Here is a 16,536-nt window from a genome sequence, read left to right as displayed (position 1 = left end):
TTCTCAGAATGCACGGGGCTCAATCCCTCCCCATACCTCTGTCCCGGCTCCCCAGCCTGACAGAGGCAGACACGCCCTGCCCTCCTAAGGCTTTTCCAAACCCTTCCGTCCTCGAGGAGCAGCTCAGGTCTCTGCATCCTGCCACACGGAACACACGCCTCCTATCACATCTAACTTATTCCTTCGCTTCTCTGTCTCCTCGTTCCCCACCGCAGGGTGAGCTCTTCAGAAGTGCAAGCTGTGACACTAATTCCTGTAACACTAGAACACATGTATTACGAATACCATGAATATATAACATATAATCAAAAAAAGAAACTCACAGCTTCTTTTTAAACAACTGAAATTTACGAGAAAGCTTTCTAGAGAGTCATTTGCTATGAAATTCCTTAAAAAAAAAAAACACACAGCCCTTAAAAGCTTAATCACGAAGGGAATCTGGAATAACTTTGGCGTTGGCTCCGGGCCTGTCAGGAGTAGCTGTGAAAAGACTCACTCCTGCTGTTTATCGAGATTAACATCATTTCACTGCAAGAGTCAGAGTTTCAGTAAATACCCCTCCGAGATGATGCTTTCCAGATGAAAACAAGTTATGGGCCACATTCAGAGTGCATGGAGACAAAGACAGCCCCTGAGCCGTGTCACGGGGGGACGGAGCTTTGGGGCGTTCTCATGGCGACCACGGGGATGTGCAAAGTCCACTTGGACCAAAAGTAACGCACCTCCTCGTACGACCACCACCAGTGCTTAACTGTTTCGTTTTCACGTTAGTACTACTTGAAGCTGGAACATTCATCACCAGTACAACCTGGCTTTTCTTCTGGTCTGAGCATTGGATCAGACGGTTCGCGTGTTCTCTGTGAAACTCCCCTCAAGGTGCCTGCAGGCTTCCTCACGAGCCACCCCCAGACACGAAAACAAGACCACACAAGGTACAGCACAATCCTCTCGGAACAAAGTGTGCCCGTGAACCATCCCGAGTCCCATAGCGTACAGGTGGGAGGCGGTACGAGAGGGAAAACAGAGCCCTGCGGTGTTGGCATTGCTCCTGGGGAGGCAGAGCTGCCCGCCCCCCCCTCCAGCTTCTCTTCCACAGGGTGAGGCCGCCAAAGCCTCACAATCAAATGGGACACGTCCCTCACCAGGCCGAGACTACACACAGGTGGGGTCTGACTCTTCCTTAAGCACCAGGTGCACCAAGCATAACACCTGCTCCAGTGCACCTGCTCCAAATAATACCTCCTGCCCCCAAAGTGTCCCCCAGGAGAGAGACCCCTTGGCACGTCCAACCAAGGTTAACAGCAAGGGCAGGAAAAGGCCAAGATGGACCGTACTCAACACACAAAAACATCTGCATTCCAATCTATAGAACGTTATGGAGCTTTAAAGATTTCTTCCCGATCTACAACATCCTCATTCATTCAGACTTACCTTTCCAATGATCTCATTAATCTCTGGAGTATTTGGTGTGTACAGTATTTTTCCATGTAATACAGGTTTTAGGAAGGACCACACCAAAGCGCCATTTGGAGACTGTAGAATTTCCTGATAGAGGTTCAAGCAAAATGGTGCTGCCACAATTTAAACAAACAAACAAACAAAAAATTACTCACGATAGGGGATGCCCAGGCTAATAGTAACCCTCATTTACATATCCATGATGCATCACTTTTCAATGACTGATCTAGATACATTTTTCATGCCACAATTCTGAATTTGGGCAGTAAATTCCACAAGAATTTTTCTTGTCATTGCCTTTGGTGCCTCTTGTCTCAGAAGAAATTTCGGGACACCATGTTTATTTCAATATTTGGGGGGTTTTTTGTTTTTGCTTTAATTTTTTAATGTTTATTCATTTTTGAGAGAGACAGAGAGAGAGCACCAGCAGGAGAGGGGCAGAGAGAAGGAGACCTAGAATCTGAAGCAGGCTCCAGGCTCTGAGCTGTCAGCGCAGAGCCTGATGCGGGGCTCGAACCCACAAACGGTGAGATCATGACCCGAGCCGAAGTCACATGCTTAACCGACTGAGCCACCCAGGCGCCCCTTGCTTCAATGCTTTAAAAGAAAGGAAAGCATGACCTTCACGTGTCCAAACTAAGTCATCCTTAAGACACCTGAAAATAAGTAATAGAAAGAAATGCACCTGATCTTTAATCTAGAAAACTGTCAACACTTACAGGATTGAGAACAGAATTAGGTTCTTCTTATGAAATTAGCTTCATATCTTGTTACTGAATTTTCTTCCCTGCACCTACACAGAAGTGTTGAACTTACTGTTTTTGATATATTAAGTCACCTTCTTTTCACTCCACCCTTGATTCCTCAAGGTGGCTTTCATCATTGCTGTGGTGCTAACTGGTTTCAACTGAGGGCTTACTCAACTAACCTGTCTAACCGAATAGGTGCTTAATGAGGGTAGAGCCTTCATCACCATAGTGCTTAGTGACTGATTCTTATATATGGTTTTAAAATAGTGGTGAGTACTTTAGTACAACTGGTTCTTTTACTCCTGGAGCGAACATTTAAAATGGAAATATTTCAGGGCACCTGGGTGGCTCAGTCAGTTAAGCATCCAACTTCGGCTCAGGGCATGATCTCACAGTCTGTGGGTTCGAGCCCCACATCAGGTTCTGTGCTGACAGCTCGGAGCCTGGAGCCTGCTTTGGATTCTTCATCCCCCTCTCTCTCTTTGCCCCTCCCCTGCTCATGCTGTCTCTCCCTCTCTCTCTCAAAAATAAACATTAAGGGGCACCTGGGTGGCTCAGTCGGTTAAGCGTCCGACTTCGGCTCAGGTCATGATCTCACAATTCGTGAGTTCAAGCCCCGCGTCAGGCTCTGTGCTGACAGCTCAGAGCCTGGAGCCTGCTTCAGATTCTGTGTCTCCCTCTCTCTCTGCCCCTTCCCTGCTCATGCTCTGTCTCTCTCTGTCTCAAAAATAAACATTAAAAAATTTTTTTTTCTTAAATAAACATTAAAAAATAATTTTAAAAAATGGAAGTATCTTAGCTTTGATACCATGATTCCTAACACCCAAGGTATGAATATTGCTGTTGTGATCACTTCCACTATTAATTTCATCTTCCCAAATTGTCCACTTGAAAAGGAAAGAAAAATGTTTTTTTATTCAACAAGGACAATAAAATTGATAGAAAGAACTCCCTGAGATATAAATTAAGAGCATGGATACACAATGAAGTTTTAAACCATTAATTATAAAGGTTGTTCTCATTGATATTTTTTAAAGTTATATTTCAAATTATCAGCTTGATGTAAACAGTAACAATTTTCATTTCAGAAAAGACATAACCATCTTTATGTACAGAACAAAAAATTTGAAACCAGGAATCCTGACATCTGCCACTTGTGAGCTGTGTGAACTTGGGTAAGTGATTTACCCTTCTCTGAGCTTCCAGCATGTCTTCTGGAAGATGAGGGTACTAATATCGTCTGTGGTGAGTGTGACAATCATTTGAAATACCATGTATGAAAGCACTAAGAAAGACTGGTCCTCAATGGTGGCTAAATAACTAGACAGATGAATGGTTGAGTGAGTGTGTGAATGAATGAATCAATGGATGGATGAAAGGATGGATGGATAGCTAGAGGGATGGATGGAAGGATGGATGGTTAAATGATGGATGGAAGGATGGAGAGATGTAAAGATAGACAGAAGGATGGATGGATGGATGGATGGATGGATGGATGGATCAATGGATGGGTGAATGGGTGGGTGGATGGATGGATGGATGGATGGATGGATGGACTGATGGATGGACGGGTGGATGGATGGACTGATGGATGGACAGGTGGATGGATGGACAGATGGATGGATGGAAGGATGGATCAATGGATGGATCGATGGATGTGTGGATGAGTGGATGGATGGATTGATCGATGGATAGATCAATGGATGGGTGGATGGGTGAGTGGATGGATGTATGGATGGACTGATGGATGGATGGGTGGATGGATGGACAAATGGATGAATAGGTGGATGGATGGATGGATCAATGGGTGGGTGGATGGATGGGTGGACTGATGGATGGATGGGTGGATGGATGGATGGATCAATGGATGGGTGGATGGATGGGTGGATGGATGGATTGATGGATAGGTGGATGGATGGATGGATGGATGGATGGGTCAATGGATGTGTGATGGATGGATAGGTGGATGGTTGGATGGATGCATGGATGGATGGATGGATGGATGGATGGAAGAAAGAAAGGAAGAATAAATGGATGAATTAATAGATTGCTGGAGGAATGGATGGAAGGATGGATGATTAGATTTCATGAGCAAATAAAAAATCCTCAAGAAACCCAAGTGCAAGAAAAAAAAGAAGACATGAGAATTAGAGAAGTGGACAACAAAAATTATCAGATATTAACAACATTAATGTGTTTATACTGCCAAATCATGTTGTATCTGGAACTACCTGAACTATCCACTCGCTGATGAGCACACGAACACACTGTCTCTGAGTTTGCTGTGAGGTGGCTTCACACCTTACGCCTCCAGCTCCACAAAATGCCCCCTCCTCCTCCTCCCTGGTCCTGCCAGGACTCTCTCCACCCCATGCACATGGTACGTAGACAGAGATTTAGATTTACATTTTTCAAATTAAAGAAATATATACAAATATATAATACATAATTTGTAATATATAGCATGTTTTATATATGTAAGTATATAAGACATAATTTGTAATATAATATATTTTGTATATATATCGGGGGCAGGTGGTAGGCAGAATCCCAACATGGCCCCTGGCGTTCATCCCCTGACTTGCGGACGGGAGCTGGGAATGACAGATGCCATCCCCTGGGTGGGTTTCCCAGGCATGGTGAAGGAATGCTGAAGCTGTAAATAAGGTCCCCAATCAGCTGACCTGGCATTTCTCAAAAAGAAGATGATCCTGGCTGAGCAATCAGGTAAACCCTTTTAAAAGGACTGGGAGCCCCAGAGTCAGACATCCCTGACACCCTGGTCCATTGGAGAGCCCCAGCTGACCAGTACCACTGAGGGGGTCCAGGCACGGAGACCAAGAGCACCATTTTGGTCCCTGCAACGTGGTGAGATCCTACAACAAGGAGAAATGTATGCGGCCACCTACAAATCTGTCTTCTGTGAGACTCGGTGGCAAAGGACTGCGGATGGATAAGCGACTTCCTGGCCCTACTTTAAGTGGATATGTTTTTGGGGTTGCTAGGTGGCTCAGTCGGTTAAGCATCGCACTTCAGCTCAGGTCACGATCTCGCAGTTTGGGAGTTCGAGCCCCACGTTGGGCTTTGTGCTGACAGCTCAGAGCCTGGAGCCTGTTTTGGATTCTGTGTCTCCCTCTCTCTCTGCCCCTCCCCCACTCATGCTCTGTCTTTCTCTCTCTCAAAAACAAACAGTTTTTTAAAAATTAAGAAAAAAAAAGTGGCTATGTTTTAATTAGAAAGGCAGACTAAGCGTGCCAGTACACTTGTGGGGTTCGGCGCCCCGCACCCCTGAACAAGTGATGGCTTTTTGGCCATGTGATCTTATCTCTGAATCACGATGCTCTCATCTAAGACACGGATACAAGAAGACCTGTGTCATTTCCCTGACGACACAGGGAGAAGATCAGCTGGTGTGGGTGGGCGCCAGGGGCTTCCAAAGCCACCAGCCACGTCCTCATGTGCGGCCTCAGTGAAAGCGGAGAGATACAGCTGAGAAGGTGGAGGGGGACCACTTTTTGCCAGTATGCGCCCACCCTCACACCGAACATTCAGCACAGAGCAGGGCTCGTGGCCAAGATGCAAACACAGATCACTGTCGCCTTACTTGAATCTTCGGGAATGTTGAATTTTTCTTTGTCCCCTCCCAGGAGCTCGTTAACTCTGGGCAAGTTAATGAATGAGTGGGAGCTGCTGAAAAACGACGTGGGCTCCTTGCAAAGCTTCTTCATCACGGACTGGAAAGAACCGAAGGCTGAACTTCTGGCCTGGCCATTCTGTGGATCCTGAGAACATGAGGCAAATAAGGTATCGTTCAACAGGGACTCCGCCTTCTGCAAGGGAGCCCTGTCTCCAGCTGAACACACAAGACGTTCACCACGCCCGAGCACGCAATCTGGGCTTCAGACTTCTCTGCCCTCCAAACACCCCGCAAAACGTGCAGTGATTTTTCTGGACTTTAACCCATTAGGAGACACAAAGGTCATGCTCACGCACACACGCACGCACGCGCACCAGCCAATCCTGGTCCGTCCAGTGATAAATGATCAATCCATAAAAGATCGCTAAATCTGCGAATTAATGTTCTTCACGTTTGTCTACCGCCGAGTTCCCCCAGACACTTGACGGCTTTCCAAACTGCCCATCAGCTGGATGAACACAGCACTGTCCTACCCGAGGCTGCTGAGGACCCTGCCATACGCCCCGCGCCATGCACCTCTCTCTGCGTGTCCCCACGCACCTGCTCTCCCCGTGCATCCCGTCCAGGCAGACGGCGTCCAAGCAAAAGCTACCATCACCCCACTAACTTCCTGCAAGTTTGTGTTTGTATTTGCAGTACATAATCTGTACTTCGTAAGCCAATTATTTGCATGTAAATAAACGTGAAGGTTTTTGAAAGCAATTAACTCTCGGGATGAAGTTAAACAAGCCTGTGGAATTTCATGTGTGCTCATACACGATGTAGGGATTTCAGACTTCACAGATTACGCATGAACCCTTCCAACCACCATGTGGGGGGATGTGGCTCAACGAAGTCTCCGACCTCTGGTTTTTAGGGAGATGCCCAGCGTTCCTGCCAGGCTGTTGCCTCCGCAGCCACAGAAAGTGCTCCCATTGCTATGTTTTGCTGCCACATGCAAACTTTAGATGCCGGAAGACAAATACATACAGGCCAAAGCAGCAAATCTGAATATTTCCCCAGGGACCAAAAGTGAACACACACCTGTTGAAAGTCGGGCGTGTCCAGCAAGGCAGTGATTTTATTCACACGAAGAAATTCGGGAAGGTATTCCAGAACGTGGCCGGCTTTGGCAAGCAGGTGGCTGAGCCTGGAGACCACGTCCAACAGGGAGCTGAGCACTCTGCTCGCTTCCAAAGGCATCAGAGCCTCAAAGGGAAAAGACACAACGTGAAATAACCAACATTGTACATTCTACTCTCATGAGCCTTGCGTGAGCAGTGAAAGCCTGGTTATTGGATTTTATTCTCTCTCGAACTAGGGAGACGTCTTGGCTGTGCCGTATCAACGTCCTCTTCGTTGGCGTGCACCTGGTTCAGGTTTTCATCACACCCTCGATTACGCCAGCAATGCTCAAACGTAAACCAGGAAGAAATACAATCTGTTGTTAAAATTAAAATCGGGGGCCCCTTGGGGAGCTCAGTCGGTTAAACTTTCGACTTCAGCTCAGGTCGTGATCTTGCAGTTTGTGGGTTCGAGCCCCAAGTCGGGCTCTGTGCTGACAGCTCAGAGCCTGGAGCCTGCTTCGGATTCTGTGTCTCCCTCTCTCTCTCTGCCCCTCCCCTGCTCGCTTGCAGTCTCTCTCTCTCTCTCAAAAATAAACATTAAAAAAAATTTTAATTAAAATCAATTTCCAAGTATTTCTCTTTATCTTGGAGATGCCTAAAGTGGATATTTTAAGAGTGAAAATAAAACAATTCTTTTTTTTTAGGTTTTTATTTATTTATTTTTGAGAAGGAGAGAGAGCACAAGCAGAGGAGGGGCAGAGAGAGAGAGAGAGAGAGAGAGAGAGAGAGAGAGAGAGAGAATCCCAAGCAGGCTCTGCACTGTCAGCACAGAGCCCAAATGGGGCTTGAATTCATGAACTGTGAGATCATGACCTGAGCCGAAACCAAGAGTCGGACGTTTAATGGACTGAGACCCCCAGGTGCCCCCCTCCTGCCTGTGCATTTTAAATATACTCGATCTGAAAGTATTTGTTCTATGAATGTGTGTGCATGTGTAACCTAACAATTACCCAGCAGAGGGAGGGGGACCATGAAGAAACTAGGCTGGGAAGGCAAACCCCCCCCTTTTCCTGACCCCAAAGCCACCCCCCAGTTTGGAAGCACTTTTGCCATTGTCAACACCTGTGTCACCTCTGATGAGCCCAGATGTTGGCAAATCCGTCCCTGGGGAGGAACGTGGAGCAAGGCTGGTCCCTAAGGACGCAGGCAAAGTTTCTGGAAGCATAAGACTCAGTGGAGGACAGAAGACAAAGAACTTCTAGAAGAGGCAGAGCCCAGAAGGTGATCAGCGGAGGTTTATGGGGGCGCCCCTAGGTTAGCTGTGCTCACCGTCTACATGGCGGGGGGGGGGTCACGGGAGGTTAATGGGGGCACCCCAGGTTATCGTGCCCACCATCCACACGGTGGGGAGTCACTGAAGTTAATCAGGGTGCCCCTGGGTTAGTGGTACTCACTATCCACACGGAGGGGTCACTGGAGGTTAATCGGGGCACCCCTGGTTTAGCCGTGTTCACCGTCCACACAGGGGGGTCAGTGGAGGTTAATCAGGGCACCCCTGGGTTAGTGGTGCTCACCGTCCACACAGGGGGGGTGACTGGAGGTTAACCGGGGCACCCCCGGGTTAGCGTGCTCACCATCCACAGTCAACCCTCTCCCGCACACACTGTCCCGTCTGCCATGTGCGGGAGCGTGTGGGTCAGGTAATGAGCTGCTTCCCCAAGTGACCAGGGCCTGGCAGAGATGGGCACATGACGCTCCCAGGACAGAGGCTGTGGGTCTCAGGACATAATGGGGCAGAGAAGGCCAAGGCCAAGGAGGGGTGGGAGCAGCTCCTGATTCGCGGGGGTGGCTCTCACAGCCCCAAGGAACCCCACATGGGGAAGGGCTTTTCCTTATTGGTCCTTCTGTGCTGACCACGTTGACCAGCACCACCGCTGTGCCACATGTCCCGATAGGCCTGACTCCAGGGGCCCCCTGGGAGGTCTCCTGGGCACCCCTTCTTCGAGCCACCCCTCCCAGAGTCAGTGCACAGGAGACACGGAGGCTGGCGGAGGCTGGCGGGGTGTGCACCTTGCTGGGCCCCCACGGCCGCGTGGCAGGCCCCCTCTGCAGACGCAACGCCTCCCATGTCAGCCCCCCCCCACCATGGTCACCCCCTTACTTTGTAAATGAAACTCCGCAGATTCAGGTTCTGACTCATGGACACAATCAGGGAATACACTTCGGGCCCGGGCAGGGCACACACTTCCCGCACCGCAGACCCTGACTTCCCGTCCTCGGGAAACGCCAGTAGCAGGCGAAGGGCGTCTAGATCACACCTTCCGGACAAAGCCACCGCGAGGATGCTCCAGAGAACCTGTTACAGAGCGGGAGGGTCAGAAGGGAGCATCCTCGGACGCGCAGCCCCCAGGCACGGAGCTTCCTCAGCGAGGAGCCCCCCACAGCCCGCCCCCCACAAGGGCTGAGGATTTGCCGACAGCGCAAACCTCTGTGTGCTCTCAAGCATTCCGAACGGACACGCTCCTAAAATGTGCACACGATTCTCCGACGTTTGAAACAATCTGCCCCTTCTGATGACGCGGGGGCCGCGCCACAGGACCAACCACCCTCCGCCCCTCGGGGCCCACGCATGCCGCCCCAGCCTCCCCGAGGCTGTGACATGGAGCCTTAATCCACACTTGCAGTCAAGCACCCTTCGCTCTTCAACTGTCGGTGTGAAATCATTCTCTTCCGCCTCCCTTTCCACAACGAAAGCCAGACGTCCAAGCTTGTGGTAAGTTTGGTTTTTTTTGTTTGTTTTTTTTTTTTAATTTTTTTTTCCAATGTTTTTATTTATTTTTGGGACAGAGAGAGACAGAGCATGAACGGGGGAGGGGCAGAGAGAGAGGGAGACACAGAATCGGAAACAGGCTCCAGGCTCTGAGCCATCAGCCCAGAGCCCGACGCGGGGCTCGAACTCCCGGACCGCGAGATCGTGACCTGGCTGAAGTCGGACGCTTAACCGACTGCGCCACCCAGGCGCCCCTTGTGGTAAGTTTTTGAAAAGGAAAAGCATCCACATTCAGAGGAGAAGCTGAGGGCCACTCGCATCATCGTCTGGCTTACGAGAGCCGCACGCCTCCGCGAGGGGCTCCGAGGTGCGACCCCGTTTGCAAACGGCTTTCAGCCGTGACCGTCACAACAGGGCAAGGTGTAAAACCCAATTTCAAAACCGGACTTCCCATGTGTGTTTATACCACGATGCCTCCAATTGCTATGACACATTCAGGCCAAGTGAGACCCTCTGCCAGCGGAAGCCATTATTCATTTATTAGGAGACTCAAGAGCAGGCAGACCTCATCAGACGCCTTCATACCGTGCCATAAAGAGCCCAGGAAAACCATTAAGAAATAGAAGATTGTTGGGGCACCTGGGTGGCTCAGTTGGTGAAGCATCGGACACTTGGTCTTAGCTCAGGTCACAATCTCACAGTTCATGACTTGGAAACCCATGTCGGGCTCTGCACTGATAACGTGGAGCCTACTTGGGATTCTGTCTCTCCCTCCCTCTGCCCCTTCCCTGCTTGCGCTCTCCCTTGCTTTCTCAAAATAAATAAATTAATTAAAAAAAAAAAAAAAGGAAACCGAAGATTGCATCAATCAGGTTTATCAGTCAGAACAAACAGGATGTGTGTTGACGTGTACATGGGTGTTTTAAGGAATTGGCTCACGTGATTGTGGAGGGGCATGTCCAAAATCCAAAGGGTGGGCCGGGAGGCTGAGGGCCCAGGGACAAGTCATAGCTTGGGCCTAGAGGCAGAATTCCCTCCTCCTCTGGGAACCTAAAATCTTTTCTATTACAGCCTTCAACTGATTGGACAAGGCCCACCCACACCATGGAGGTTGATCTGCCTTATTCAACGTCTACTGATGTAAATGCTAATCTCATCTAAAACATACCTTCATGGCAACCATTAGACTGGGGTTTGACCAAATATTCCTGGGTCCTCCGGCACAAATGGCCAGATGCTCCATTTATCACTGATGTACATTTTGAATCTCTGAGATACATTAAGTGTTTTCACACCTACTTAAACAAGGTGCCCTTCTTCATAAGGGACATGTAGGATCCAGACACAACTTGAGAAAGGTTCCTTAATGCCACCGTTTTCAAATGTGCTCTCGTGGGGGTAGAGGATAGCTGCCTTTATGGGAAGGGGGTTACATTCCAAGAGGAGGAACGGCTGGAGTATGGACATCCACCATTTGCCTTAATTGGGGTGGCCTCTCTTCCATCATTTCCACGAACTGGGAGTCTGTATGAAGTTTTCCTTGAAAATGGGATGCACTGGAGCCCACGACTCCAGAGTGCCCCAGACTTCGGGTGAGCATCGACCAGAACCAGCCAACAACAGCCCCTCTGGGGTCTGCTCTGGAGCCTGGTCTTGGCTCCCATCTAATGTATCACCCCGTGGCCCCCAGGGAGGGTCACAATCAATGCATCTCGGAGAATTTGTCCCAGAGCAAAAATACATCTTGAAAATTGTGGATGCCTGGGGCACCTGGGTGGCTCAGTCAGGTGAGCATCCAACTCTTGATTTCAGCTCAGGTCTTGATCTCAGGGTTGGTGGGTTCGAGTCCCGCATCAGGCTCTGTGCTGACAGTGCGGAGTCCGCTTGGGATTCTCTCTCGCTCTCTCTCTGTGCCCCTCTCTCTCTCTCTCCCTCTCAAAAATAAACATTAAAAAACTTGCATACGCCTCTTTAACCGAAACATGGAGGTCCCATGCCCTGTCACAGAATGACTACATATGAGAGCTCTGCCTTGAGACATATCTGCGTCCACTTCTCTGTGCTTTTCCAGACCTTACTCTTTATCTTTCCTGAATCTCACCAAGTCCACTTTTCCTGCTTGGAAGACACCAGAAGCAGGTGGGAGCAGGTGGGGAGTTAAACAAAAATAACACTTTTGTTGGGCTGGAAATGCCACGCCCGAGTCCTCGTCAAAGTGGAACGGGCGTCTTTCATCTGTGCTACTCAGGCTGACTGGCCAATTATCCGGGACAGGGACGTCGGGGTGCCGATGCTCTTGCTTCACATTGGTGTGGGGGGAGGGGAGGGCCCAGCGGGGGGATGGGGGGGGCGGCGGGCAGGTCCCTGCGCTGAGAGCCCGGGGCGCCCCAGGGACGGCCTGGACTCTGCCCGGCTGACTGTTCTAGACTCAGACTTGCTGCTCTCAGCCTAATTACAACCAGAAAGGAAACACTGTCCGTGGTGCAGAAGGACTAGAAACGGGGAAAGCGAGTCCGTGGTGTCAAAGTTGTGCCGGTGGAGCCACCAGCGAGATGAGAGCAGAGGGTGGAAACTCCATGCTCCACGTACAGACAGGGGTGGCGGGGCTCAGACCTGCTCAACCGCCGATGAGCTATGAGCCATGGACAGGCATGAGCACCTGGGGGCAGCTGGGCCCTGACCCCGGCTCTCCCAGTAACTGATGTCATGGGTTATCTCTGCCCTGCGCAAACCGCAGGCTGGCCCCTAGGGCAGCAGTAATGGCCCCCCTCGCCCACTGAGGCAGGCCCCAGTTCTGCTACAGGTCCAGACGGGAGACCCCACTCCCCCTGGCTGGCTGGCTCCACTTCCAGAACATTTCCCCTCTCCAGACTCCACAGGATAATGGGTCTACCATCTACACTATTTAGGAAGTCACGGAGGAAATGAAATCTACCTGAGTTTTATTTCTTAAAGCAGATTTCAGGAGTCACCACCACAGGGCAGGGTCAGTCCCTTGGATGTATTCTGACCGGTGGGCTATCTGGGAACTCTTGAAGAAAATGGCCGCGGCCACAAACCACGTGGGGAGAGTCAAATGAGCCACGTCTATACAGAATTCTTTTTTTTTTTTATTTTACTTTTACATTTGTTTATTTTGGAAAGAGAGACAGAGTGCGAGCAGGGGAGGGGCAGAGAGAGAGACACACAGAATCTGAAGCAGAATCCAGGCTCTGAGCTGTCAGCACAGAGCCTGACACGGGGCTCAAACTCACAAACAGTGAGATCATGACCTGAGCCGGAGTCAGACGCTTAATCCACTGAGCCAGCCAGGCGCCCCAAGAATTCTTTCCTTTGGACAGCAAAGTTATTAGGTTAGGACATGCCAGGACCCCAGATTACATCCTGCAGCTGATTTAAGAGCCCAGACAAACTGATAAACAGGTGTGGCCACCCTCCTGCATTCATGACTTGAATAAAAATACCGAAATATGCTCCTGTCCCTTGTGACGGGCAAGGCGAGATCAACAAGACACTCTGCGAAGGAAAGCCAGGATTAAAAATACGTTGCAGTTTAGAAAAATTGACTGCAACTAGCAAGAGGCACTTGGGCAAGGATCAACGTAAATCCAGTGAAGCAGGTTTGAAAATACATGTGTGTAAGCGGCAGAGACGTGTCCCGTCAGCAGCAGAGAGTGACACTTTTGATTTTAGAGATGGTGGAGTGTCTCAGGTGCCCAGATGAAAAGGACCATAAACCCAGCCTCACAACACAGAGATGGGGTCCCTTGTGGGAAATGCTGGAAACTCAGCCTCCAGGGTAAGATGCCCCACATAGCTGGTCATGTCTTCTAGGAGACACCTGGCCAAAATCCTGCACATGGGCCAGAGACCCTCAGCTCCACTCACATTACTATTTTTTTTCTCTCTGAGGTGGGAGCAGTTGCCAGAACAAGCAGATTTTTAAAAATTTTGTTTTTAATGTTTATTTATTTCTGTGTGTGTGTGTGTGTGTGTGTGAGAGAGAGAGAGAGAGAGAGAGAGAGAGAGAGTCCAAGCGAGGCAGGGGCAAAAAGAGAGGACGACACAGAATCCAAAGCAGACTCCAGGCTCTGGGCTATCAGCACAGAGCCCAACACGGAGTTCGAACCCACGAACCTCGAGATCATGACCTGGGCTGAAGTCGGACACTTAACCAACTGAGCCACCCAGGCTCCCAGCAAAAGAAGCAGATTTTGACCGGGGTCTGCTCTGGGGTAAGCAACGCCAAGAACGATCTGTTGCAGCTTTTCAGCAGACAGACTTCGTGTGTTGCAACAAAGGAGAAGAATGATATTGGCTAAATTCCCATAAGGAATCTCTGTGCTCCCAAACCGTGCCTGCCAGCTGTCAACAGTGCCCAGGGAACCAGCGTCGAGCGAGAGGTACGCCGGGCCAGTTCCACTGAGGCCCAGCCTCTCTGCCTGAGGGAAAGAAGAAAAAGTCTCAGAATGCCCTCTCTCTCCGGAGCCGCCCCAGAGACACGGGAACTCTTGAAGTGTCCCCTCCCCACCTTCCCCGACAAGAACACCCCCAAGAGGAAGAGATCTGTCAAGGACCATGGACAGCGCCCATCTCCCTAGCCTTCCTCGTGCTAGGACCATGGACAGCGCCCATCTCCCCAGCTGTCCTCGTGCGCTTGCTTCTTTCGGGTAAAAAGTAAATGGACATCTACCGTAGACAGACCCTTTGATCTCTCTCTCTCTCAATCTATCTGGGTCTTGACTCTGACCTCATTGCTAATTTTAAAGAATAAAAATTTGGCTGAATACAAAGAAGAAAGTGACCGCTGACTCGAAGCCAACAACGCAGCATCACAGCATAAAATACATGGGAACCCCACAGGGCCGGTGGAGGGGATCCAAGCCCAGGATGGAGGCGGGCGAGGCGGACACAGGGGTCCCACACACCCAAGTCTGGGATCTCGGTTTAATGGGATCTGCTGGTGTTAAAGAATGCAGCACCACAGGGGAGGGGAGCTGCCCACGGGCGCCCCCAGCAGGCTCTTGGGAGCCAGAACTGAGGCCTGGGATCAGCGCCTCCTCTCCAGCTTCCCTGCCTCCAGCCCTGTGTCCACATCTCCAAGCTTAAGACTCTCCCACACGGCTCTTCACGGCCGGGGGTTTCTCATCACTCCCACCTGACCCCAATGCTGTCCGCTCACCCACACATGTGAACTTGCATGTGCAGCATGTGGGCCACTGCCATAGAAAGTTCTAGAACGTCCTCTCCCCTAGCACTTTGAGAAGTACACCTAGTGGAAGGGAAAATTTCAGTGAATGAATGAATGAATGAGGGTTCTTGCAGTCTGTCCAGGGCTCTCGCGCCACTGACAAATATTCCCTGCGGGCCACCCAAGACTCTGATGTCAGAAACTCGCAAACACTGAAATCAGGAGAGACGAGTCCAGGGAGCAAGACATGGAGGTTTCCGCCAAAAATACCATCTGCCTGACAGTCCAGAAAGAACCAGACCCCACAGTGCCATCCCCTCACCAAACGTGACTTCATTACCTAGGGTCCGGAGACACGTGTGGGTCTGTGGATACACTGAGCTAGTGAAGCATGCACCTCGTGTTTGGTTGAAGAGCAGAAACGCGAGCTTTTGGCACATCTCCGAGTCACCTGCCTGTCTAGCTCCTTAGGTACGACCACGACTGTCATTGTCAGTGAGGCGGAGGAGGACACGTGAACGTAAAACCCACAACCCACAACCACGTCCACAGCAAGATGGCCTTACGAGGAGGGCCCGGCACTCCCAGGATAGAGCGCCAGTGACACCTGCTGGCTGCTGGCTTCGTCAGGCAGCCGCCATCCCAAAGTGCTGGGCCCAGCCCTTGTTCTCCGTACGTAGAAGTCTGTTCTCTCTGTTTTGTTGTTCCTTTGCCAGAGGGGGGGTGGGGAGACGGGCGAGATGGGCGAAGGGGATGAACAGGTACAGAATAGGGAAAACGGTCAATACCACTGAGAAATACTCATCACTGTGAGCATCCATTATACATACAGTCGTCAAAGCACTACCTTATACACCTGAAGCTAACTGAATATTAAATGTCAACTACACGCCAATGGGAAAAAAAGGTGTCTAAACAGTTGAGCCCAAACCCAAGTATGGTAAGAGCTTGAAAGGGACCCCGGAAGCTAGCTAACCGGTCCCTTCCCTTTACAGCATTGTTAGTCAGATACCAGAACTGATGCGGCCACTGCTCCATACCCCCCATTACAAGCTCCGGCAATGGAATTTTCCAAGACTCACCCTAAGGAACTTGGTGATACTGTCATTAGAATTTTGGGTTCCTAGCTTCTAACCTAGGTCTTTCTCACTGCAGATTAATTCTGAATGACAGGCACACCTCGGAAATACTGCGGGTTCGGTCCCAGACCACTGCCAATAAAGCGAGTATCACAATAATGGGAGTCAAATGAATTTTTCTGGCTTCCCAGGGAACAAAAAAGTTCCATTTGCTCTGCACTGTAGCCTAGTAAGTGTGCAACAGCATTAGGTCTTTAACAAGTACATTTCCTAGTGAAAAAATACTTTACTGCTTAAAAACACTAACCACCGGGGTGGCTGGGTGGCTCAGTTGGTTAAGCGTCGAACTTCGGCTCAGGTCATGATCTCATGGTTGGTGGGTTCGAGCCCCGCATTGAGCTCTGTGCTGACAGCTTGGAGCCTGGAGCTTGCTTTGGATTCTGTCTCCCTCTCTCTCTGCCTCTCCTCTCCTTGCTCTCTGTCTCTCTCTCACTCTACCTCTCTCTCAAAAATAAATAAACATTAAAAAAAATTTTTTTTAAACTG

At 50.0% G+C, this 16,536-nt stretch overlaps 1 protein-coding gene across 1 annotated transcript in view; it reads right to left on the bottom strand.

Annotated features, from left to right (window-relative positions):
- ABCA13 (ATP binding cassette subfamily A member 13) overlaps nucleotides 1-16,536 on the bottom strand; it is a 396,806-nt gene that overhangs the window by 264,543 nt on the left and 115,727 nt on the right. Inside the window, exons 24-27 of the mRNA XM_045052108.1 lie at nucleotides 9,112-9,306; nucleotides 6,928-7,092; nucleotides 5,812-5,989; nucleotides 1,432-1,571 (exon numbers count right to left, since the gene is read on the bottom strand). Of these exons, the coding sequence (XP_044908043.1) occupies nucleotides 1,432-1,571; nucleotides 5,812-5,989; nucleotides 6,928-7,092; nucleotides 9,112-9,306 (678 nt within the window). The remainder of the gene's footprint in view (nucleotides 1-1,431; nucleotides 1,572-5,811; nucleotides 5,990-6,927; nucleotides 7,093-9,111; nucleotides 9,307-16,536) is intronic.

The sequence above is a fragment of the Felis catus genome, chromosome A2, assembly GCF_018350175.1.
Source record: "Felis catus isolate Fca126 chromosome A2, F.catus_Fca126_mat1.0, whole genome shotgun sequence".
Taxonomy (NCBI): Eukaryota; Metazoa; Chordata; class Mammalia; order Carnivora; family Felidae; genus Felis; species Felis catus.
The sequence above is the reverse complement of the archived record's forward strand: the minus strand, read 5'-3'. Positions and strand labels throughout refer to the sequence as shown.